Source organism: Pelodiscus sinensis, chromosome 15 (genome assembly GCF_052426305.1).
Source record: "Pelodiscus sinensis isolate ZL-2025 chromosome 15, ASM5242630v1, whole genome shotgun sequence".
Lineage (NCBI taxonomy): Eukaryota > Metazoa > Chordata > Testudines > Trionychidae > Pelodiscus > Pelodiscus sinensis.
The window spans coordinates 8,710,441-8,737,185 of NC_143066.1; the positions used below are offsets into that span (position 1 = coordinate 8,710,441).

Sequence of the window (26,745 nt, forward strand, 5' to 3'; positions counted from 1 at the left end):
AACTTATTTTTTCCCTTTGGCAAGAATAAAAGGGAATCGCTATAGTCAGAGATTTAATGAAAATGTTATTAGGAATATTGAAAGAGTATGAATAGGAATCATGCAGATAAGAGCAAATATAAATAAAACCATCCAATGAGAGTATCAAAAATTAATGCAAAATAAATCTAATGATGTGGGCAAGCTCACCATATCATTATCTATGTAATGTGAGTGAATGTGTATATAAAACCTTTATTTATAGTGTCAAGATTATTAATTCATGAATTCTGAAATAATGTCATCCCCAATACTGGGGAGAACATTCTCATGTAGAATACCATGAAACTCTCTGTACATAATTAGAAAGCTTTGAATTATTATAAAGATACACTGAGTTGACACTGGTATGAATCTTGATTAACACAGTTAAGGTATATCAATGCAAAATTTGTACAAGTCAGAAGAGTATCAAGCTCACTGTGCCAGAGAAATTATATTAAATGAAATACTATGTAATTAATTTTCTCTTACGATTATATATATTTTGATAGTGCTGTAAATTCAGATGAACTCTCTCTAATTTATTTCCTACTAGGGCTATGTCTGCAGTACAGAGTTTTTTCTGAACAACTTAAATTACATCCACACTGCAATTGCACAGCAGAGTGGTTTTTCTGACAGCGGTAAACCTCTTTCTATGAGGAAGAATGCCTTTTCCAAAAGAGCTCTTTCGGAAAAAGGCATGTGTGGATGGGGAAGAGGGTTTCTTTTTTTTCGAAAGACAAGGCCTCCAGGAAAAAGCACAGGTGTCCTGGTGGCCAGTCCGTCCATAGCAAGCAGAAATTAAATGGGAGATAGCGTCCAATGAATGTGGACGCTATCTTTCAAAAAAGCACATGGCTGTTTCGTTGCGCTTTTGCTGTGTAGACGCTCTCTTTTAAACAAAGTTTTTCCGGAAGATCTCTTCTGGAGAAGCTTCTTCCAAAAGAAACCTGCAGTCTAGACAGCCTAGGAGATTTACCTAGCATTCCTCAGATCCTTAATTCAATTCAGTTTTGGTTTTCTTCCTTTAAATCATTGCTTTGGCATGGTGTTAGAGATGAGGGGTTCAATATGCAGACTGCCCTGTGGAGAGGGGGCTACCCCAGCCCTATCTCACTGCAGGGCTGTGTCTAGACTGACCAGTTTTTCCGGAAAATCAGCCGCTTTTCTGGAAAACTTGCCAGCTGTCTACACTGGCCGCTTGAATTTCCACAAAAGCACTGTCTTTCTACTGTAAGAAATCTATTCTGCTCCCTTTCAGGCAAAAGTCCCTTTTGCGCTAAGCTTTTGCGCAAAAGGACCAGTGTAGACAGCTCAGATTTGTTTTCTGCAAAAAAGCCCCGATCGAGAAAATGGCGATCGGGGCTCTTTTGCGGAAAAGCGCGTCTAGATTGGCACGGACGCTTTTCCGCAAAAAGTTCTTTTGCAGAAAAGCATCCGTGCCAATCTAGACGCTCTGTTCTGAAAATTCTTCTAACGGAAAACTTTTCTACGTGTCATTTAAATCGCGGCTTCATTTGCCTTTGCTGAACAAACAAATCTACATGCCTCTGCCAACATGTGTGTGAGGGGGGATGCAGGACTCAGGGATGGGAATGAAAAGGGATTTGTGGCAGGAGGCTGGGAGTATGGGGAGTGCTGGGACTTTGCTGCCCGTGTGGCAGGCAAGAAGCTTACCTCGCTCTCTACCAGTGCTGTCCAAGTATTCAAATTAAACTTGCAGTTCTTAACATTTAAAATGGGTTGTTCAGTGAAAGCATTTGGGTATTTTTATTAATTTGCTCTCATCTGTTTGTTTTTTAATTTGACCTCTCTCTCTCTCTCTCTCTCTCTCTCTCTCTCTCTCTCTCTCTCTCACACACACACACACACACACACACACACACACACACACACACACACACACACACACACACACACACACAGCTGTGGAGTAGTGAAGTATCTTCCAAGTCCTGGGGTGCAGTGTGTTCTAGCACCACCTGGATATCCCTCATCCCTGTCCCAGCTGTGTCCTGGTCAGCAAGATTATAAGGATTCCTGAGGACCTGTGAGAAACTTTGGAGTCTGAATCATCTGAGTACGGACAAAATGACTGCCCTGCAGGCCATGAACAGCAGTACTCTTGGCTCAGCATGGGCAGGGAGTGCAGATCCCCAAATCCTGGTGGCTGGGAGCCACCTGACCCCTCTAAAGTTTGCTCCCTGCTTTAGGCAATCTCCCTGTAGCAGGAAGGAGAAAGCAGAGAAGGAAGGGAAGTGTTCTTGGCCAGGCAGTATGTTACTTCCAGCTGCTGTGTTAGCTACCGGCAGCACTGTTTCTCTGCCCCCAGGACTCTGGGATAATCTGATGGGCTTCTGGAACCAGAGCTGCAGCCACATGCACACAGGAAAGCAATAGGGCTTGAATCCTTAGTCCCATCTTAACCTGGCTTTCCAGCCCTGCAGGTCCTAGTTTAACACAATTGATGTGTGGGCACAGTGGGGGCTAGACTTGAGACCAGACTCACATTGCTGCGTGGAAATATTGCTGAATCCAGGTGCTCCACTTCTGATGCAGTGCACATTGTGGTTGATTTTGAGCAGAATGGAAGTTGCCAGTACAGTCCTAAGGGAGTCTCCCATACTTTTTTCACAAAATTAGCAAACACTTGGATTTCAATCAGCATTTACAAATATGTGTTACTTAAGCTTTGTGTGTAGAAGGAGATGCATAAAGTGCACACAACTGAGTCAGATTCTGCTCCTTTACACTGGTGTAATTCTGGAATAATACAAAAACTAAGCAGAATTTGAATATGCAGTTTACGTAGTTCATCCTACTTTTTTTTTTTTTTTTAATTAAGGCTTGTCCCAAAGGTTATTGCAGTCAATGGAAAGAATCCTAATGCCTTTAATGAGCTTTGATTCACATCCCTAGTTGTTGTGTTGACTTAAGTCTTCTCAGAGCTTGGAAGATTTGTAGTTACATTGAGATCTTTGATTACATGCTAGAGAGTGAAGTCCTGTCTGCACTGAAGATAATCAAGTATAATTCTGCTTCTCAGTTACATAAATTGGAAAGTTTGCAGAATGCTAGTATTTCATCAGCAGTGGCTTTTTAACTTCTTTTGTCGTGAACTCTTAATTTGGGCTTCTACATAGCCAAGGTAATTCAGATTAAGCTAAAGTATGAATTAAAAGCAGATTAGCTATTCCTGATTCAATCCTTGTGTGGACACTCTTAGGACATATCTTCACATGTTATTCCAAAATAACATAGTGCACTTCTACACTGTAAGACTTTATTCCAAAATAATGTCAAGAGGGGGGACTTCTTACTACAACTCAAGGTAATCTCATTTCACAAGGAGTAAGGGAAGTCAAAGGAAGAGTGTCCTTCCTTTGACTTCCTGCTGTGTAGATAGCACCAAAAGCCGAATTAAGCTATTTCGACTTCAACTATGCAATTGAAGTAGCTGAAGTTGCTTATATTAATTTGACTTTAGCCCTGCCATGCAGATGTACCCTTATTATGGAACTGCAATAAGATATTATTATTCTAGAAAAGTTTCCCATGTAGACAAGTGCTTAATTTTTTTAGGTAGAATAGATTTATTCTTTTGTCAGTACATATGATTACTTCTGTCTTGAGATCTCTGGTTTACATTGGTCTGTCATTGAAGAGTTTTGTTTGTAGAATCATTATAATGTTTAAACTTCACAGTTCACTCATTAAGGAGTTTTTGCAGTTTCCTTGTGTTCTAACATTTATTATTCTCTGCATGGATCCTTAACGTTTCTAACATCTGCTTCAATTTTGCTTTTTAAGTTCTATCTAAGCATCCCATATGTTCAATCATTATGCTGGGGGGAGAGGGGAGGGAGAATAATAACTTTCCAGAAATTACCAAAACTTCAACTGTTTTATGTCTATTGCTGATGGCTGAACCATACTCTGAGGTTCCAATACTTATTTGTGGCTTTGTATGTCCCTTTTTAATTAAAGGCAGAACTTGCAGGACCTAGCCCACTATCAGTAGTTAGGCAGGTGGCACTAGGCTTCCATTATCAAAAAGCTGTAAATCACAATAAGTTTTCCTTGTTCAGTTTACATTTACACATCAAACTATTTTCTGACCCTTTAGGATTACATCTATTTTCATACTCATCTTTATAATCCATCCACAGATTTCTTTTCCAGATTGGAATCTATTGGTTTTTTTCTTTCTCTCTTCAGTACATTTTGGTGTTCCTATGATTAACTATTCAAAATATTGAATGGCCTACTGTGCAGTTAAAAATGCAGTTTTTGGACTCAGATATTTATCTTGTGTACAAAACCAAGGACTCAATCCTGAGAATAATCTGCTGATAAGTGGTTTCTCAATGTCTGACCAAGGTCTGGCCAGCCATTGACTAACTGCCTTTTTATACTTGAATATTCATTCAGTATTTTGAAGATTTAGACCCACTGAAGGCAGTGGGAGTTTTGCCATTGACTTCAAAGGGGCTATGATTTCACCTTTGCAGTCTCATCCCTTGGGATAAAGTAAAATATCTTTTTGGCAACAGTTTTACATGCAATGGCCCGTGGATGGCCTCATATGGACCCTGGAGACTTTTTCACCCAGATTTCAAATGTTAGAATCATTGAACCATAGGCCTGGAGGAGACTTTGAGAGGTCAAACATAAGAGCGGCCATGCTGAGTCAGGCCAAAGGTCCATCTAGCCCAGTATCCTGTCTGTCAACAGTGGCCAATATCAGATGCCCCAGAGGGCGGGATCACAACAGGTAATCCTCAAGTGATCCCTAGGGTAGGGACACCATTCCTACCCATCCTGGCTAATAGCCATTGATGGACCTAACCTTCATGAATCTATCTAGCTCTTTTTTGAACCCTGTTAAAGTTCTAGCCTTCACCACATCCTCTGGCAAGGAGTTCCACAGGTTGACTAGAATCTAGTACCCTCCACTCATGGCAGGACCAAGTTGTTGTTCTGTAAAATTTTGTTTTGAAACCTCAAAGCATTGTACAAACTTTAACTCACCCTACTTGCCAAACTCCTTTGAGTGCCATTATTCCCTTTTTACCAAAAGAAGCAAAGACATCAACTTAGTTAAGGTGAGAGATGCTGTTATCAAAGCTGGAGGGAGTGAATGCCAGAAACTTGCCTTTAATTTTATTCCACATGCATACAATTCTCTGTGTTACAATGCTTGCAGAGTGGCATCTGTTGAAAATTGGTTTTTTTTTCTATTGATACCATATTTTTCCTGTTAGGCTGAAATGCACTATTACACATTACCACTATCTACCTCATTTAATATCTTATGTACCTTCATGAACTTACTCTGCAAAGTACCTTTTCTTGCCAAGCTATATAGATTTATTTTTCTTAAGTATACAATTTTAAAATTACCCTCAGGGCTCATATCATTTCTGGCTAGATTGCACCTCTTTTTATCCAGTTCCAAGCGATAGAGCATTTTTCATATTACATTGACAGCAATGAACACAAGATTCTAAGTGCTATCTTACCAGAGAATTGCATAAGCCTGTGATAACAGCCTGCAACTAAATTCTCCTCTTGCTGTTATTCATTGGAATGTTCTAGTAGGGTTTTCGATTGCTTCCTCGCTTTGTTTACATTTATCTTTTTATGAAAAAAAAAAGAGGATGCTTCCATTATGTCAGGCCTCGTGCAGTTCAAAAATCAACGTGCTTCTAAAAAAGGATGAATAGCTATAGTTAAAACTAAAGTACAAATCTTCAGTTTACTTACAGTTCTTCAAGAAATCTACATTTAAACAGCAGTTGTTCAGAGCAGAAGGTGCCATGTAATTGCAGTTATGAATTGAAGCCACATTCGAACGACAATGATTTTAGTAATAAAATGTCTGGCAATGACAGTCATTCAGCAGGCACATTAAAAGCAAAGACTTCCTGAATTAAATAGGTCTTATGGTTCGATTGCCCCAGACATGTACAGCCCTGGGTCAGGTCATTGCAGTGCGGGCTGCTCTAGGATGAGCTTACAGATGAGTTGTGTCCACAAATACATGGCAATAAATGGAATATATCTATCTTTTATCACATAAATAGAGCCCTGTAATAAAATTTTGCAAGCTGCCAAGAGAAATTTCTTTTGAAGGCCAGATGGTCCAATAGTGTACCCCAGAGTTGGATTAGAGAATTATCTAGGCTAGCAAAGGTGATTTTGTCAGAGTAGCCTCAGAAGCCATTTTGTATCCCATTTAAATTGCTGATTGTCTACTGCAGCAAAATATTCTGTTTGACACAAGTGTCCATTATATGAAAATGTATCGGTGTATAAAAATATTACAGTACTGTGTTTTACACCAATAGACCCAAACCCTATGGTAAAATTATTGCATGAGAAGTGGTGGAGTTTCTGAGCATCGACACAGAATATTTTATTTTTCTAAAACTTTGAGGGTTGGGGGGGAGCAATGGACCCAAACCAAACATTTTAACACTAGAATTTAATCCAAATTTTGCAGCCCAGGGTCATCTCGGGGGGCAGAGGGAGAGGTTTCTAGGGATTAGAATGGGCATTGTTGGAGACTTAATGTTCCTTTAATGGCAAGGTCACAAATACTTGTAAATTACCCCAGTGTAGACAATACAGATGGCATTTGAAGTTCAATAAATAACTTTCTAATATTAATATTGCTGTCATTAATATCGAGATAATTATAACTGTATTTGAATGTTTTATGAACATGCACATAACTTCATTCTTATGAGTAGATTGTCTAAAGTAAAAAACCAGATGAGTAAATTCACCTAGGTGTGTAAATATTTGCAAAATCAGTGCTGTGGTCTCCAAGATGGGGATTTTAAAGTGTTTGAGGAAGTTAGGCACCTATTTGCTATTGAAAGGCAGTGGGAGCTAGCTATGAACTCTCATTTGTGTCTCTGTGAAAATTTCCCTTGTACAACACTTTGGGATCCTAGAGAATGACAGAATTAAAAGATATTGTTCTTATCACTGTATTCCTAGTGTGTCATTAAATGGTATTTCTATCAGCTTGGAATTTATATTAAATTTGTCAAGGTGTCTATAGGGGTGGGGTGGGCAAATATTGATTGACCAGAGATAGGCCATGTTTCGCTGCCACCACTATATTTACCTTCACCTCTGCAGGTACCAGCAATCGCAGCTCCCATTGGCCACAGATAGCTGTTCCTGGCCAATGGGAATGGTGGGAAGTGGCATGGACCGGGACACCATTTCCTGCAGCTTCCATTGGCCAGGAACGGCTATCCATAGCCAATGGAGGAGCCACGATCACTTGTACGAGCAGAGGCAAAGGTAAATGTAGCAGTGGCAGCCCATGAAGGATAACCCTTGTGAACTGCCACCATTTGATGGCCCACCTCTTCTATAGTGTTTTGACATTTATCAATTTCAGACGATAATGTGAATGCTGAAATCTCTTGAGAAGAGGCTTTTCCAACACAGCACTTCCTGCAATAGTCCTGACTGAAACCAGGAATTGCTGGAAATAGCACAAGAGGCTGTTCTGAGGGATGGTGACACACTTCTCTAGGCCCTGGGCAGAGTTTTTGGGGGGCTCGACTCCAGGCCCCTCAGAAGGTGCAGGGCCTCAGGTGGAAAGTGTGGGGCTAGTGGTTAGTTCCCCTCCACCCACCCAGCCAATTCTCAGTGCTGTCTGGACTGCACTGTGTGGGGCTCCAGCAGTGATATTAAGGTCCCAAGGTTCTGGCCACTACTGCTGCCATGGTAACTGTGGTAACAGCTCAGAGCCCAAGACCCTTTTACATTGCCAGGCCCCAGGGCAGCTGCCACTTTGCCTCCCCCCGTCAACAGGCCTGACTGTTGTGATATTTCCAGCCCAGCCAGCTATGTGTGTGCTTCACAGAAGGACAGAAACTTGTTTGTTGCCTGGACCAAACTGAAGCCTCATAATCAGAAGTTTTCCCATTGTGGGGCAGTAGCTGATTTTCCACTAGATGATGTGGTTGTATTCATTGGCTATCAGCTCTTTAAACTGTGAAGTCTCTGTGATGATTATCATTAAGCTACTGATTTTCCCTGCTCTTAACACTTTAGAAAAAATGTCCCTCAGAGATTTGTGGATACTGACTGTTTCTGCCTCAGTAAACCTGACGTAATCCTATACAGCAGATTTACAATCAATGTTAGGCATCCTAATTTTAGCACTTTTTGTGATTCCGTTTTCAAAGTATTTATTTAACACTCTGGTTGTTTTGCCTGTACTCCAAGTTCATTTTATAACATTTCTTGTAATTATTTACCTGTTTCACTTGCTATTCTATGGTTAGGAAAAAATTAACAATTCAGTTCATCCCTTGTAGTTAGCAGCTATTCAGAATTTCTTCTTCATTCAGCCATTTATCACATTCTTTCTATGATTTCATTGTGAAACATTTCTGAGCCTCTGTTTGATTAGTCTATTTTGGAGAAAATTTTTCTATTTTTAGATCATACTTTAATTAGCTTATGCATCTCTGTTGAGTCCTTGAGATCAATTCCTTTGATGTTAACAAATAAATTACTATTACATATTGTGACACTATAGAGTCCTCGTCATGAGTCAGGTACACATTCATAGAATCATAGAAAACTAGAACAGGAAAAAACCTCGAGCGGTCATCAAGTCCAGTCCCCTTCCCTCACGGCAGGATCAAGTACCATTTAGAACATCCCTGATAGATTTAAAAAAACAACAAATAGTCTTGCAGCACCTTAGAGACTAAAAAAAATGTACAGGCAGTCCCCGACTTACGCGGATCCGACTTATGTGGATGTGCAATTGTACGAACCTCTGATGTGGTGGTTTATGTGGTTAGGTCCTGTGATGATGTCACCTATACAGATGTGTGGACAGAGTTAGCATTGGGGTTAACTGGAGGGGTGGGTTCCTTAGTGAGTATAATGGAGGTGTGCTGCATAATTATTGGAAAGAATTTGTTTGATGTTAGGGGGTTGTCTGTAGATGTGGATTGTCCTGTCCTCCAAGGCTTGTGAGAGTGAAAGGTCATTTTTCAGGGTAGGTTGTAGATTGGTGATAATATATATATAAATTCCTGATAGATGTCTGTCTAACTGGCTCATAAATATCTCCAGTGATGGAGATTCTACAACTTCCCTAGGTAATTTATTCTAGTGTTTAACCACCTTGACAGGAAGTTTTTCTTAATGTCCTACCTAAGCCTCCCTTGCTGCAATTTAAGCCCGTTACTTCTTGTCCTATCATCAGAGGCCAAGGAGAACAATTTTTCTCCCTCCTCCTTGTGATACTCTTTTAGATACTTGAAAACCATTATCATGTCCCCTCTCAGTCTTCTCTTTTCTAAACTAAACAAGCCCAATTCTTTCAGTTTTCCCTCATAGGTCACGTTTTCTAGACCTTAACTCATTTTTGTTCTTCTCCCATTTCTTCACATCTTTCTTGAAATGTAGTGTCTAGAACTGAACACAATACTCAAACTGAGGCCTAATCAGTGCACAGTGGAGTGGAAGAATTACTTCTCATGTCTTGTTCACAACACTCCTGTTAATGCATCCCAGAATCATGTTTGCTTGTTTTGCAACAGTGTCACACATTCCTAAGTGGAGTACTTTGCATTTGTTCTTATTAAATATCATCCTATTTATCTCAGACCATTTCTCCAGTTTGCCCAGATCATTTTGAATTATGACCCTATCCTCCAAAGCACTTGCAACCCCTCCGATCTTGGTATCATCTGCAAACTTAATAAGCATACTCTCTGTGTACTAGGTGCTATACACATGGGCTATGTCTAGACTGGCATGATTTTCCGCAAATACTTTTAACGGAAAAGTTTTCCGTTAAAAGCATTTACGGAAAAGAGCGTCTAGATTGGCATGGACGCCTTTCCGCAAAAGTGCTTTTTGTGGAAAAACGTCCGTGCCAATCTAGACACGCTTTTCCACAAAAAAGCCCCGATTGCCATTTTCGCGATCGGGGCTTTTTTGCGCAAAACAAATCTGAGCTGTCTACACTGGCCCTTTTGCGCAAAAGCTTTGCGCAAAAGGGTCTTTTGTCTGAATGGGAGCAGCATAGTATTTCCGCAAGAAGCACTGATTTCAGACAGTAGGAAGTCAGTGTTCTTGCAGAAATTCAAGCGGCCAGTGTAGACAGCTGGCAAGCTTTTCCGCAAAAGCAGCTGATTTTGCAGAAAAACTTGCCAGTCTAGACGCAGCCATGCAGAACAAGAGTCACTGACCCAAACAGCTTACAGTCTTAGCTTTTTTTTATATTATCTTCTGTTTGCCTAAGTTATTTTCTGTTTGCCTAAGTTTCTGTGAGTGCTCTTAAATTTTTTGGAGTGTTTTTGGATTAGGTATTGCAAAGCTTTATTCATTTTCCCATTTAATCCCTTTGTGCTATTATGGACATACAATTGCAAAAAGAATGCTAATATAACATAATATTAGAACATTAGCTTAAAATGCTTATTACATTTAGTCTTAAATCTGTTTCTTGACTCATTGGCTCAGCAATTCTATTAACAATTCCCAATACAAAACCATTACTTCCAATGGCTTTTGATATTAAAGTAGTTTACATTAAATATGAGCAGTGTATAGTTTCATGATTGTAAGCTATGAGAACTTTTTCAAAAGCTCTGATGGAGCCACTTTATCCTCTACATTCAATTATTTTTATCTCCCTAATTTTCTTTTGTTTTGATTCACTTATTGCCCTTGGTTGGAAAAGGAAAGTGTTTCACATGATGACTCTCTTTAAAAAAATCATGGTTACAAATAGCATAGCATATGGGAAAATGTATGGTTTGACTTCGTAACTATATATACATCTTACTGCTGATTGTCAATATTTTAACTTTTACAAGATTTTTGTTAAAAAATTAAAATTGGCCCCAAATTCACAAATAAACATCACTGTTTTTTTACAAGATCTAATGAAGTTTTATATAATGCGGATGCATTAAGAAAGCTCCAGCAGGTCTCACCAGGGGACAGTTGTTTCACTTAGAAACAGGTAATTTGAACAAAACAATCTGGTGGTATAATGTCACAAATTGAGCACTTTGACCAGAGAAGCACAGGAAGAATCCGACTCAACACAGCGGGTTTGAATGTTCCCAGATGTGAGGGAAGCTTAGTTACAGATCTGCATCTGAATTTTGTAGCAGAGGGTCATGCCTACCATAAAGACTTTCAATGCAAGCATCAAAAAGGGAGAAAACTTGACTGTGAAGGAGGCAAGGCTTGTGGAAGCAAGAGTAGCTTGAAAATAGTGGGGTGAAAAACAACAAAAATATTATTTTTATTTCCATCTTTCACTAAAACTCAATATGCAGAAAAACTTTCTGACCAGGTCAAGAGAAAAACAATAACTGTGATGCTTAGCAAAAATTCAGAGGATGGATGAGCGAAAGAGTGAGGGATAGAAAAAGAAAGAGACAAAAGAGAAATAAAATGCCATTTTATTAATATACAATGTTATTTTCGGTGCGGGAGTAATTGAAAATTTTCTGTCAAACAATTTTTCAGCTGAAAACTAGGTTTTGGGCAGATTTTTTTTTTTTAAAACAAGATGCGTTCACTTTCAGCAGAAATTGTCATGTTTTTGTCAAAAACATTTTGCCTTTGGCAAATCTTTGCCAAAATACTTTGGATTTTGACTGAAAATTGGGGTTTCTGAACTGAAACTTTAGCTGGAAGGGAAAAATGGTCACCTCTCGTCATTCCTTTCTATAAGAAATTGATTTGGGGCCCAATCCTCTGGGGATCTGAGATCCTCCAGCAAGGAGCAGAGGACAATCTACCAATGGAATCTCAGAAGGTGCCCTGTACCTCACAGGATCAGGCATTATTTTTGTGAGGCTTCATGCTTGCACTGGGGAATGTAAGATGACAGGTGACCTGGTTTGAACCCTTTCTGAACTTCCACTCAGTGCCTCAAAGACAGACTACAGTACTGTTTGCTGCCTGGACGTATGTGAAACATTGTTTTCTGCAGCTGCATATTGATGCCATTATAGACAGCAACTTTGCGTTTTAGAGGAGTCTGCATGTTACCAAAAGGGCAGCAGGTGTTATTTAGACTAAATTGACCTTGAAATTGATTTCTTTATTTTATGACTTACTGAGGGGAGATTAATACTTTTTTCCCCCTGCAGTCTCAAACAATTTACATGGTAATAGAAGGCAGAGTCAGTCAAATAAATTGCTGGAAGTGGTAGTGTTCCAAGAAAAAAAAAAGTATGGATCTACTTGCATTGATTTCTTAGCCTCAGGGAGAGCTTGGATTTTTAACACCTGGGAAGAGAGAGACAAAATTTATTCTTCTTATCAAAGGCAGAAGAATGGATGGCTATGTCTAGGGGCTGACATTTACAGGGAATTTTCTTTTGGAGGGCTTGGAGGAAGAATTTGTCCTGTATAAGCATCTTAGTGAGCATTTTAATGGTATTTTCTGAGTGATGTAAAGGCAGATGGGTAGTGAAGGAAATTGTACATGTCATCTGGAGACAGAGGCTGATGGGTAGACAGCATAGCTGCCTAGTCCCTGATTAAAAACCTGGGAGTGGCTGGTGTGATTCCCCCTTCAAACACCAGGCAGGAGGCATCACAAAACAGAAATGAATAAGAGAAAAAAAAAAAGAGTTAGGAGAGGCATTGCTGGAAGAGGTGCTAACAGGGGTCCAGTATAAATTCTGAATAGTGACAAGGAAGAACTGGTGTTATCTTCTGTCGTGTAGGGACAAATACGTGGCTGTCGGCTCAATTTCCTTTATGAATCCACATCAAACAAGAATATATAGTATTCGCATATAAGTGACATGTAAACAGCATCATATTTGACCAATCCTGAATGTCGAGGAGACATTACGTACATTGGCTTGTGACTTCCCGTGAGCATGTTTGAAAGTGGTCCTATTGACCTGTAATTTGAACAGTAGGTTTTGGATAGGGATGGTACTAAGGCTCCGTGTACATGACAATGGTTATCTGTAGAACCTATTGTGATCATCCTGTGGGGATGGGAGGAATGCTTGTCCTCCCCCAAAAGCCACAACTATATATTCTTACTGCAGGGTAAGGTTGGAGTCAGCTGCTGAGTCTCAGTAATAGTCTCCCATGTCAAAAAGGAAGCAAGGAAGCAGAGAGCGGGGCTCAAGGAAAATTGAAGGATACTCCTTGACCCAGGACCTGGAACTAGGGCCATGTCCTAACGGTGTTGGGCAAACCCACAGGTAGCTTACCACATTTTCTCATACTTGTTTTTGCAGATATTGTTTACTACCCCTTAAGTGCTAAAGGGGGAACGGAGTAGAGTGCAGCCAGCCTAACATGGCGTCTTAGGTCCCACAAGGCTTTTTTACCACACCATGAGGTTTTTATGGACACCCCCATCTGTTTATATGTTGAATTAGTTACATCTTCTGACCTTCCTGTTAGTTGCATTTCTTGTTGTGCTTGTCTCCTCTAGTAGCATAGTCCTAGAGTGTTGACCCTAGTAAGGCAAATTCAGAAGTGATACATAAAAGGGATTGGGTCCAGTAGTATCCAGTGAGACATGGAGGGTCTCTATGGTATAATTGTGTGGATAGGTGAAAAATGGGTAAGTAGTTACTCAGAATTAGAACTGATTGAAAAATAAGCCCTTTTCTGTAAAGTTTTAAACAGAAATCACTTACCGTATTATGAAAGATAGTGAAGTGGAGGTCTTTTTATTTGGAATCATTGTCAATGGGATGAGATAAACCTCTTCAAGTCAGAATAAATATAAAGATAGAGGGTATTTTATTTTGCTTTTGTGGTCACATATTGTGTTCAGCATCATAAGTAAAACAAATTAGTTTGCATCATATTCCTTGCAATTAATGTAAGCATAAACTTTGAATTATGAGTCAATTATGAGTACAAAATTCATGTAGGCTTTCATACTGACATAACACTATATCAATACATGATGTGAGAGGAAGAGTAATATGGTTTTGTTACTAGCATGGGACTCAGGAAACCCAGGTTCAATTCCTTGGTATGCCACAGACTTCACGTGACCTTGGGCGAATCACTTAGGGTACTGCTAGACTACACTGGGTTTTTTTGGAAAAAGCTACACAAAATGTGCTCCGCATTTTACATATCCTTTTCCAATTCTTTTGTAGGAAGAGGCTTTTCTGACATTTGGTCCATCTAGATTGGGCCAAATGTTGGAAAAAAACCATCTTTTGGATGCCGCCTTATTTCTTGTAGAATGAGGAATACAGGAGCTTCCAAAAGAGCGTGTTTGCTCTTCTGCAAAAAAAGTGGAAGAGCAAATGCATTCCCTGGACAAGGAACAGTTCTTCTGGGATACCTCAGGTCTAGCTGTACCCTTAGTCTCTTTATTCCCCATCTGTAAAATAGGCATAATAGTACTGCCCTACTTCACAGGAGCGATGTCATACTGATACCTAACATAAATAGGTATGGCTATAAATTAATAGTATTTATCAATAACTTCTTCCTTGAGCCTGGCTCTGAGATTGACTTTCTGCTGGTTTTAATTCCTGTTATGTAAGGTACAAAATATTCTGTTTAATTTCTTTCCCTCCTTCCCTCTTTTCAGGACTATAAATCTGATGGTATGCCTTTGACTTCCAGTGCCAGGAACAGTCCTCAAGGTCCAGTAAGTAAAAGCATTTTTTCTGGACAGATTACATTCTGTAACAGTGTTTGCATTCTTCTCTCCAGTGCTTCAGGCATCAATCACTGGAAGTGATTTTTACCTAAGACAGATCTTAGTGCTCTTAGAGTGACTGTGTTTGAGTTTGCGAAGTGTTCTCAAATAGTTCAATATATAGCGTTAGCAAACATGTGACCTGCTTGCCAAACTAAAGAAAATTGATTTGAATAATTGAAATCTGAGTTCATTAATGATCCAGAAAATCCACCTTCTATGTTAGTGCTTATATTGCATCAACAGACTCATTTCATGTTGGGCAGTGTCTGGCTCCTAGGGAAAGGAGGAGTAGTTGGCTATAACTGTGGTATTTGCTGTTTCTTGAGTACCCAGGTTTGCTGCTGAGTACAAGCCATCTAATGTGGTTGGCCTAGGGAAAAGGAAGAGGTCCAGCTTGGCAGACTTTCCAGTCATGAAAGAGGGCCATGCTCAGAGAAGAGAAAATGCTACCCCATATAATATATTGGAGCAGTGGCTGTGGTCCCTAAAATCTCAACGAGAGATTGTTTGTGATGGTGAGATTTCCACTGCAGCTAATGTGCAGAATTGTTCCTTCTGAGACACCATGGGCCATTATTCTTAGAAACTAAATCAGGTTTAACTATGTAGCATGAATAGAATCATAGAATCATAGAACCATAGAGCTGGAAGAGACCTCAGGAGGTCATCAAGTCCAGCCCCCTGCTCTAGGCAGGACCAATCCCAACTAAATCAACCCAGCCAGGGCTTTGTCAAGCTGAGACTTAAACACCTCTAGGGATGGAGACTCCACTACTTCCCTAGGTAACCCATTCCAGTGCTTCACCACTCTCCTATTTAAATAGTTTTTCCTAATATCCAACCTGGACCTCTCCCACCACAACTTGAGACCATTGCTCCTTGTTCTGCCATCTGTCACTACTGAGAACAGCCACTTTCCATCCTCTTTGGAACCTCCCTTCAGGAATTTGAAAGCTGCTATTAAATCCCCCCTCACTCTTCGCTTCTGCAGACTAAACAGACCCAACTCCCTCAGCCTCTCCTCATAGGTCATATGCTCCAGCCCCCTAATCATTTTGGTTGACCTCTGCTGGACCCTCTCCAATGCGTCCATATCCTTTTTGTAGTGGGGGGCCCAGAACTGGACACTATACTCCAGATGTGGCCTCACCAGAGCTGAATAAAGGGGAATAATGACATCTCTGGATCTGCTGGCAATGCTCCTCTTAATGCACCCTAATATGCCATTAGCCTTCATGGCTAGAAGGGCACACTGTTGACTCATATCCAGCTTCTTATCCACTGTAACCCCCAAGTCCTTTTCTGCAGAACTACTACTTAGCTGGTTGGTTCCCAGCCTGTAACAGTGCTTGGGATTCTTCCATCCCAAGTGCAGGACTCTGCACTTGTCCTTACTGAACTTAATCAGATTTCTTGTGGGCCAATCCTCCAACTTGTCTAAGTCACTCTGGACCCTATCTCTGCCCTCATGCGTATTTACCTCTCCCCTTAGCTTAGTGTCATCTGCAAACTTGCTGAGGGTGCAATCCATCCCCTCATCCAGGTCAGAAATAGGAGCACAGAGATAATGCCTATGAGAAGCCAGTCACGTCAGATTCCTAAGCCTATATCAACAATACACGTGGAGCATGCTGGGTCTGGGGAGGTGTATTTTGGTGATGGGAGCATGCTACATTTTTTTCCATCTGAGATTGTTATCCAGCAGGTGCAATTTAGAGGACCCTCAGCTTTGCTCTAATATATGCACTAACCAGGTCAAGAGTTAAGAATTAGGGAATCAATAGTTTTCCTAGTAGCTCTCATGTTCTCTTGTCTTGAATTGGCACCACAGGGAAACTTCTTCAATATGTATAAAATTGCCATCAACTATTACTAAGTTAGTTGATTTCTTTTTATAATAATTAAGGGCAGGTCTACGCTACAGTGACAGGTCGTTATAAGATGCCCAATTTGAATTATGTTAGTAGCGTAACTCCAAATGACATACCTTAGATCTACTTGCTGCAGAGTCCACAATATAGAGGATTGACAGAAAAAACTGTCATGTCAATTCCTCTTACTCATCTTGTTCTGCTGGAATTGACCGGAGAGTGATCAGCAGTCAATTTAGTGGGTCTTTACTAGACTCGCTAAATCGACCACTGATGGATCAGTCACTGCAGCATCCATCTACTCTGTAGTGGAGACAAGATCTCAGACATGCCAGTGTGTCATGTCACTGTCTAATTTCACAGTAGAGAGGGGAAAATGAGAGATGCTAGGTAACAAACATGTTTGATGCATATGCAACAAACATGTTAGATGTGATTGACTATCAATTTATGTATTATCCAGGGTAGCTGTATCCTCCATTTAAAAATGGATTTGTTTGAGGCACAAATCTTTGTGAAAAAAGAACTGAGTCTTGCAAACTCTGAATGGAATTATTTAGGTCAATATGCACTACTTATCTGAGCACACATTTGTAACATCTGTATTAACAAGAAAGGATAGATAATTCAGCTTGCATGCTTCAGGGCAGATGCCAGTATCGAAGACTGGGTCAGGAAGACATCTGCCTCAGTAATACTGTAGCGTATGGCGAGAAATGATCCACTGTGAGAGTTCGAACTTTCATCAGAAACATTTGTTACTGGGCATTATTGGCTATATGATACTGGTCTATATCGGTCATTGGATTGGTTTATGAGGATGGATATGATGTTTTTACTTGCTCCTCAAGTGCTGCACTATGTGCTTTCCATTCTGAAATATTTTAAGGTCCTATTCTGAGTATTATGTCCTGAGTGCCTGACTGAGGTATATGCAACTAAATGTGCTAGACACTATGTGTGTTACTTAGCAATAATATTTTAACTGTGCAAAGTGTTGGCCTCAAACCTGCATCTACTTATTACTATGAATTCAATGAGATTATTCTCAAAAATACAATTGAGCTCTCACATACATTTTTTCAGAATCGGGCCCAATATTTGCATAACTTGTATTTCCCTGACAGAGAATGAGTACCCCCTTTCTTGCCCCCAATTATTCCAAAATTCTAAATCGATTTTTCACTTATTGGTTTTCATTTCAAGGACGTTCTAGGTCAGATAAGGACCAATAGAAAACTACCTCACAGCTGTTAACCAGATTATGTGAAATGAGTCTATGATCTCAGTCCATTTTCTAGTGGGCAGGTATCCCCATTACAAAAATCCAGCACCTCATCTAGAGTTAATTGGTACCCTTCTTTCCAGTTTCATGAGAGGCCAAAGACTGAATGAGCATAGAAACTGAACTATTTCTCTGTTAGAGAGTTTCAATTTCCAGTGCTGTCAGTCTAGTGCATTTCACTAATAGTAAATTGACTTTATTAAAAAAAGGGAAAAAAGTCTTAAGAACAGGCTCAGATTTCCTGATTGTTACCAGAATATTGCAGTGGCAAGAGAAAAGCAGGCAAAGAAGATAGATCAATAAGTCAGTGTTCTCAATAAAAAAACTTAGTTTTACCTGAGAATTTAATATATATTTCCAGGAAGAAAATGAGTTGGACTGAGGGTTCATTTAAGTGGCACAGAGACTCATTTTTTTTATTACCTCAGTAATTCCAAATTTTTATTAGACACGGAGAAACCCATCAGTAATTCATTTTCTTGTGACAGGGATTATATTATAGTGTTTGCATGTAACAAGGGAGAAGCTGTTCTCCAGTATTCTGAACACATAGGAGTTTGGATATGGATGACTTTGCGAGGCCATAAAAAGGAGGGAGTTGCACTAATCCAGGCATGAAGTGACAAATGCATGAAGGAGAGATCATCAGAGTGAGTGTCAAGCTAACGGTAGATGCGACCAGTGTTGCAGAGGTGATAGTAGGCAGATTTGCAGAGTGTAGTAAAGTGAGATGAAAATGATAGCGTTTTCTATCATTTGGTTCAACTCAATTTTCAATCTAGCCTTTAGTGAAATTGGTACTTTTGTCATTGCTTGAATCACTGCTCTTGCATTATCTTGTAGTTCTTAGAGTGTATTACAGATAAATATCCAGTCTATGCAAAAAGTTTGAGGATGACTTAAAAATCACAGAGCTGAGAAGTAAAAGTGGGTCTGAGTTGAGGATGGGGAAGAATACACTAGAGAAGTGTGTGAAAATGCTTCTTGCGAAGAAGTATACTTATATTTGTGATATGAATGAATAAAGATAAAGGGGTGCATAGTGTTGACTTTTTAAATGCAGAAACAGGTGAGTGAAACCTATAAAATCTGTCTTTTTGGTAAAGCTAAGTAAGAAATGACAGTGAATATTTTTCAGAGGGGTAGTCATGTTATTCTGTTTCAGCAAAAACAACAAGGAGTCTGGTTACACTTTAAAGAATGACAAATGTATTAGGGTATAAGCTTTTGTGAGGTGCATCTCACTTCCTCAGATGCCTGAAGAGAAAAGGAAAAAAGAAAAGGAAGGGATACAGAAATGGTAATGGGATATCAGTGCTAATTAAACCAGAGTGGATGTGGCTCATCTCCAACAGCAATGAGAAGGGAACAGTACCTGGAAGGGAAATTACCTATTGGAATGTGAGAAACACTCCATGTTTCTATTTAAACCTCTTTTCAGGTTGTCAGATTTGCATATGCATTCCAGCTCAACAGTTTTGCCTTGCAGTCTGTTTTTGAAGGTTTTTTGTTTTGCTTGAGAATGGCAACTTGCAAGTTGGAAACTGTGTGTCCAGGGAGGTTAAAGTGCTCCCTCATGGGTTTTTGTATGTTGTCACTCTGATTTAATGAGCACTGATGTCACACTTCCATATCTGTATCCCTTCCTTTTTTTTAAATCTTTTCTCTTCAAGCATATCAGGAAATGAACATTTTGTTGAATTACAATTATTTGTTCCTGTTTTCAACTGCCCATGAAAGGATCCCAAAATTCCCCAATAAATTTATTCCCAATAAAATCAATTAATAATTCTTGGTTTTCACATTATCTCCATAGATTCTGAATGTTCACAATTTATGGTATGCTGTTTAGTTACATGTCATGAAGTATTCTTTAATGTTCCCGATATATTGATTTATGTAACTAATTAATGCTGTGCATATCTTCAGTAGCTGGATTGTAGAATTTGCAAATCAAATATTTCTGATATTTAAAATTTGAGTATAAATTTGCTTTTGGCAAAAATGTGAAGCATGTAAGCAAAGTGGTCCCTTTTCACTTGTGTGAATGCAGTAATGCTGACATATGTGAGAAAAAAGACCATACAATCATTGCAAGAATGTTCATATAGAAATTTTGCTTTTTAATGTGAACACGTTAGTGTTCCCTGTATTTGTGCAGTTCCTACAGTAAGCCTCATCAATACAAAAAAAAAGATAGTTTAAAAGGTTATATTGTAATGTTGCATGTAAGGGAGGGGAGGCTCATTGAGAAGAGGCTGATGAATATCATATAATTCCAATGTATTTGCAGGAGTCTCTCATATTATTTATTTGAAAATTACACTGAATAGGATCAAGAGGCATCACCATGCCTTTGGTTTAAAGGACAGAAGTGAGCATGTATGTCCTCTTTATTTAGAAGGGACTTTCACATTTGCTTATCTACTTTGCATAACATTAAATATCTGCTGTGAAAGGAATGTTCTGTAAAATAAGTTGATGTTAACATGATGTATATATGAAGAGTGAGGTTTTGAAAGATGCTAATTGCCTTCAGCTCTGTTTGAAGTTAGCTGAAGTTTCAGATGCTCCGCACCTCTATAAACCAAGCCCTATGTTTTCTGCTGTGAAAAGTGAACCCTATTTCATCCTTCATCATTTCCTGTTTCCCAAAATGTGGTATGTAGCTTCATATTTCATACAATGCTTGAGATGAATTATAACAGATCACGAATTCATAGAGCTACAGTGTTAGGCGGTTGGCTGTGAAACAGCAACAACAAGCTGCTCTAATTTGCATAACACAGAACACTAATCTAATACACTTGTTACTACAGGAAATTCCCAAACATCTGAAATGACACATTCTGCATTCTGATCTGTGGGGAAAAATGGTTGCTAGCCATCAAGGGAAAGATATTCCTGTGCATCTGTTCCAGTTTAAAAACCTTTTAGGCTGTGTCAAATATTTGTTACAAGAGTAGTAAACCCCTCCAAAAATGAGGGTTTTATAGCAGTCAGCTGTTTTATTAGAGACTTTATGGCCCTTGGTTCCAGTGATATATAAAAAGCACGCAGACACTGTTGCTTCATTATTGAACTTGTCCTATAAAGATTTTCAAACAGCTCCCCTGTCCCTCCATGCCTGGAGATCCCTCAGAGAGACAGGAGGAAAAAAAAATTCTTGAGGAAACTGACGGGTGCGCCTTACTAAAGGATCATTCCAGTGTGCAATGCTGAGAGGGAGGATGGTCTGGAGATTGTTTGAATTAGGTTTCATGATACATGGGTTAAATTTCCAGCTCTGCTACAAACTTCCTGTATGACCTTATGTACAGTTGCAAAGCTGAAGGGTGTGTGCTAAGCCCCCACCTCTCTCAGAGATAGGAGCTTAAGCCTGGGCTGCAGGGAGACACCTACGATTCTGAGCTGTGAACCCTTCTTGGTACTAGGGCCACATCTATACTTACTGGAAGATTGACACTCTGGAGGTCAATCTTCTGGCATTTGATTAAATAGGTCTAGAATAGACCTGTAAATTGAACGTTGAGGGCAGCTCCCGCTAGGGGCTGGTGGTACTCCTTTTGTAAGGAGTAAGGGAAACGCTCCCATCGGCCTCCCACAGCATGGACGCCGCCAAGGCTTGTCTTAAGGTAAGCTGACTCCAGCTACGCATGTTATGTAGCTGGAGTTGTGTTCCTGAAGCTAACCTTCCTGGTCTAGTGTAGACCAGACCTAGGTGCCTGTGCTATTTGAGGACATCCTGCTCTACTGACTTTTATCCAGAGTGGAACAGTGTTACAGGAACATCACATTAAAACATCTAGTAGCTCAGTGATTTTAGAACTCATTTGAGAGGTGGAACATTCTAATTCAGAATCCCTTCATTCCCCTGAGGTGGAAGGGGGACTTGAACCAGCATTTCCCCCCATCCCGTGTCGGTGTCCTAACCGCTGGGCTAAAACTTATAAGGAAGTCATTGTTTTCGTTCTGGGCTTGAATGTTTTGAGGAACAGAATTGTAGTTTCTTTCCCAGACCTCTGATTGCTCTGGGTGTAGATTGGGGATATTTTGATGCCTATTGAATATTTGTTAATCAGTAGAGCTGGTTGAGAAATAGTCAATGAAGTCTTTGGCATCAAATATGTAGATTCATTAGAACTGAAACAGTTTGAAAAGTGTCAGTTTTAACAAATTTAGCATTTTGTTAAAATTTTGAAACAAAAATTTTGTTTTGAAAATATAAAAAATAGGACATATTGACAGTTTTGAAAAATAGGTTTTTGGTTTGAAGCAATCTTTTGTTTCTAAATTTCAGTTTTATTATCACTAAATATATAATACCATTTCTTCCCTTGATTTCAACTTAAGATCAATTTTTTAAAAGTGTTTCCTTCCTACCTGTATGTATCCTCTCTTAGCTGCAGTTTCTTTCAATGCTTCAATAGTTTTTTTGATGTTATCATTGCCTTTGTCAGAGTTTCTTAAAGAGTTAGCTCTAAAATAACATTAAAAGGCTGTTTGTGATTATACAAAAGCTTCCATCTATGTTTTAATTTCTTAGAATCCAATTTAGGTTTATATCATTTGAAAATTAATGATTTGAGGAGTAAGATTTCTTTTGTGGAAGAATGTATTATCTGGAGCAGAAAATGGTCTGAGCTGAGCATTTAAAAATGCTTACTGCTGTCATTGTCAAAGAGGTTTCATTACTCGAGTGAATAATCAAGACTATGCAGAATAATTTTAAGGCTGTAACGACTATTTGTTGGTAACAAGTGTACCTGAAAATTCTGAGTCTGATCTTTGTGATTAAGTCTTCTTTGTTGGAGCTTATATTACAAGAGCCTATTACTCTTCAAATGCGTACATTTGTCAGAATATCACTTTAAAACAGGATTCCAACTGCCTTGCTTGACTCTTCAATAATTTACCAAACTTTAATTATGACTTTTGTGCCTGTTTTGGACAAAGAGAATTATGCAGGCAATTTTGGAAGCACTGTTTCAGCTATTGAAGGGAGGAGATAGAGATGAATTAATATATTCTCTGGGTTTTCTAGTGCCATACAATTGGAAAAAAATAAAGAAGCTAAGAACTGAGTTTATTTCTCTTTGAAATACACTATCTGTATTGTTGCTCTAAAGTTTTGTGCTGTGATTGATGAGAAGGAGTGCATGTTTTTCAAATAAGCCAAATCATTGCTTATAGAACAATCTAGTACTAAAAACGGGGACTGAAGGGGATCTGAGACTGAAAGATTCAATACATCTTCTGCTCCAGAGTCTGAATAATGTTTCTTGGTATTTTTTATTATGAGCTGCTCTTGCATCTCTTAGTGGCAGATGTAATATGCAAATATGAAAAAATGAAACTCTTAGAAGTTAAAATTACTACTCTGTTACTCCAATGTTACACTGCTGTTTCTTTGCTGAAATTAATGGAGGTAAACCGGTACAAAACTATAGCTATGCTGGCTATATATGTTTGCTGAATTTTCTAGCTGTTTGAAAAGATATCACTTTAAATAATTTAAGAGGTTTTTGTTATCCTGAAGAATGTGTGTCTTCTAAAAATCTTTGCCAAAGTTTCTGGCATAATCAATTCATTTTATTTATTGATGATAACAAATAAGTAATACAAATCTAAATATTTTTAGGCTTTTAAAAATATTTTAAATGGCACGGGTCTGATTTCTGAAAAGTCAGTCCTTAATTTTGAAATTGGCATGAGTAGCTTTAGGCCATTAACTTATCTTTTGTTAAGTTACTTTCCTGGAAATAGTAATGTGCAGAAAGAAAGAACTTCTATCCTGCTTATATTCCACCATTATATTAATTGAAATGTGATCATGAAACTAAATGTGTATAGACTCCTGCCATATATGTTATATTGTGATTGTCTGCTAGGTGCCCAAAAATAGGTAAAGCTCTTTAGGTGTATGTACATTGCAATTGTCAGAGCCTGGTTCAAACTCAGGCTCAAACCCTACTCCTTTTTCATCTACACACACATTGTAATAACCCAGGGTTTGGACCTTGGGTTCCAAGACTCATGGGGCTTCAGCACCCAAGCCTGGGTCAAATTAGGACCCAGGGTTATTTATATAGTAAATTTAATTTAATTTATGTTGCCTGTTTATATATTTTCAGGGTGTCAGAGATTTTTGAACTGACAATGAATAATTGCATGGTGGTAGCATTTCTCAGTGGGTGAAAGGTGGATGTTTTGGCAGTTGGATAGGGATATGGAGAACTAGATATAGATGGAAATTTATCAAAAAAGTTTTTTAGTCAGAAAATGCAGATTTCTCAAATCCAAAACTTTTTACAGAAATTTATTGGTTTCGATGAAGCTTTCGTCAGCCAGGTTTCCTGTGACCAAGATAGAATTCTGGTCAAAACAAGAGATAGACACTTCAAAAGAACCATTAGCCAAGTGATTAGAGCAGTCACATGGAACATAGGACACTGGAAGATTTTTCTGTCCTTGCTTGGGTCCTGAACTCAATTAAGTTATGTCTTCATTTAAATAGTTGCTCTGAGGTGGGGCTGGAGATGAGGGGTACAGTATGCAGGCTTCCCCATCCCTCTCTCAGAGACTTGGGGCCAGGTGAGAAGCACCTCTCCATGGCTGCTGCAGCTCCTGCAGGCAGAGCTGGGGGAGATATGAACGTCCAGGTTCCTCTGCCCCCTGCACTCTCCAGCCAGATTGAGGAACAGAGCTGCAGACTTCCCCCCACTTTTCCTAAAGGGAACTTGTGGTGGAAAGCTCAGGTGTGGGGCAGTCCCAGAAGGCTGAGGACACCCCCAGCCAGCCCCTTTTACCTGCCTGGTGATTCTGTCTCTTTTTGGTATGGTTTTATGTGTCTTCTTATGCAGGGTGGGAGGGAGCTTCAGCTTCCCCCTCCCCACCTCCGCTAAACAACCAAACCCTTATTTTGCTTTAAGTTATGATAAGAATAAGCTGCATACCAAAACTGATGGCCCTAGCTTTTACCATTTAGAAGGAGCTCTTGAACACATGGATGGACAGACAAACAGATTTGTTCTTTCACAGACAAACTGTCAAAAATATAATAGACTATATTTCCAAACAGGAGGATAAGTGTTTGGTTGTGCCAAGGCAATAGGATGTGCCTGGAATTCAAGTGTTTCTCCTAATATGGCAAGGGAGGGACCTGGTAGGAGGGAGTTATACTGTGGAATGACCACAGGGGGGCGGGCAGCAAGGGGGAGAGATAGAGACCAGAATAGCTATAGGCAAACAGGGGGCAGGGATAGAGAAAAGAACAGCTATCTACCATGTATTTCAGAGCGTTTGTCTATGTGTCTGTTTGTCTATGTGTCTGGCCCCAAGCTGCTGTGGTGAGAGAGGGCTGGGATTGACCTCTCTCCCTGGGGCAGCCCACCTACTGAACTGCTCATCACATGCCCCAGTCCAGAAAAATGATTTAAATGAAGAGAAACAAAACTTATTTGAGTTAAATACCCAAGCAATGCTGGGTAAATCTTCTAACGTGATTATTAAAACTGAATCACTGATGAGCAGGTCTAGAAGCTGAAGTAGGGACAGTGAAAGATCAACACAGCGGTTGCATTATCAGTTAGGTTCTCTGGTACCCAGTGAAATCACTAGGGGTATGTCTGGACTGCACCCCTCTGCTGGCAGAAGGATGCAGATTAGCCAGGTCAAAATTGCTAATGAAGCGGGGATTTAAATATCCTGCGCTTCATTAGCATAAAAATGTCCGCCGCTTTTTTTCAGCACGGAGCTTTGTCGGAGAAAAGTGGCAGTCTAGAGACTGATCTTTCGCTAAAGAAAGCGTTTCCTGATAGATCCTGTATGCCTCGTTTTATAGGCATCTCTCTCTTGAGTCATAATAACTAATTTAGTCCCCATCATTTTGTAAAGAAGTAACAGACTTGAAAGTTGCCACTCTTTAACAAAAATATCTCAAAGACAGACTTTCAGCATGAAACTGCAGAGCTGGAATTCAGATGTAAACCTGACATTATCAGACTGAATCTGATTAGAGACTGGGAGTGGGTAGCACGCAACAAAAAGTTAATTTCCCCACTTTTGGCATTCTCACCTTTTCATCCGTGAGCCACATCCAACCTGATTGAATTGGTCTCATTAGCACTGGTCTTCAGCATAGTAATATAAAATACCCATTTTGCATGTGTATATATACCTGCCAAACTGAAGTTTCCACATCATGCATCTGCATCAAACAAGCGGGCTCCAGCCCAGGAAAGCTTATGCCCAAATACATTTTTTTAGTCTTTAAGCTACACGAATCCTTGTGGTGTTTGCTGAAACGGACTAACACAGCTGCCCCTCTGATATTTATCTGTGCAGCAGAATTCTGCATGGAGACAACTGTTTCCCAAAGCCAGAGGCAAACATGTTACAGTAATCAAAACATGAGACGATAAGAGGCTGAGAGTTTCATGTATGTTGGATAAGGAAGGCTGTTTCTAAAAGCAGTTATGCAGGAAAAAAATGTCTGGACCTAGGCAGCATGGATGTGAGGCCCAAGCCAAATGGAGGTGAGACCCAAGTCTCAGATGACACCTAGGTTACAGGTAGATAGTCAAAAAAACTTGATCTTTTGTTGAGTATATACCCATGAGATTTAAGCAGGTTTATACTCAGCATGACGAGTCACCTCTGCTTGTACTACCCAGCTCCACTATTATTTTTAGTGCACTACCTTGATAAGAGCTAGTGCGAGTGTGTCTGTGCAAGTTGGAAATCACACTGCTAGCGCAGAGAGTAAACAGAGCCATGGTAACTCTCCCTCTTAGAGAATGCCAGCATTTCTTTTTCATATCTGTTGTAGTAACCCTCTCTGAAGA

At 39.6% G+C, this 26,745-nt stretch overlaps 1 protein-coding gene across 3 annotated transcripts in view; it reads left to right on the forward strand.

The window, feature by feature from the left end:
* LOC149523542 (uncharacterized) overlaps nt 1–26,745 on the forward strand; it is a 929,974-nt gene that overhangs the window by 493,030 nt on the left and 410,199 nt on the right. For all 3 annotated transcript variants that reach the window (XM_089782251.1, XM_089782250.1, XM_089782252.1), the window contains one exon: nt 14,630–14,689. In XM_089782251.1, the coding sequence (XP_089638377.1) occupies nt 14,630–14,689 (60 nt within the window). The remainder of the gene's footprint in view (nt 1–14,629; nt 14,690–26,745) is intronic.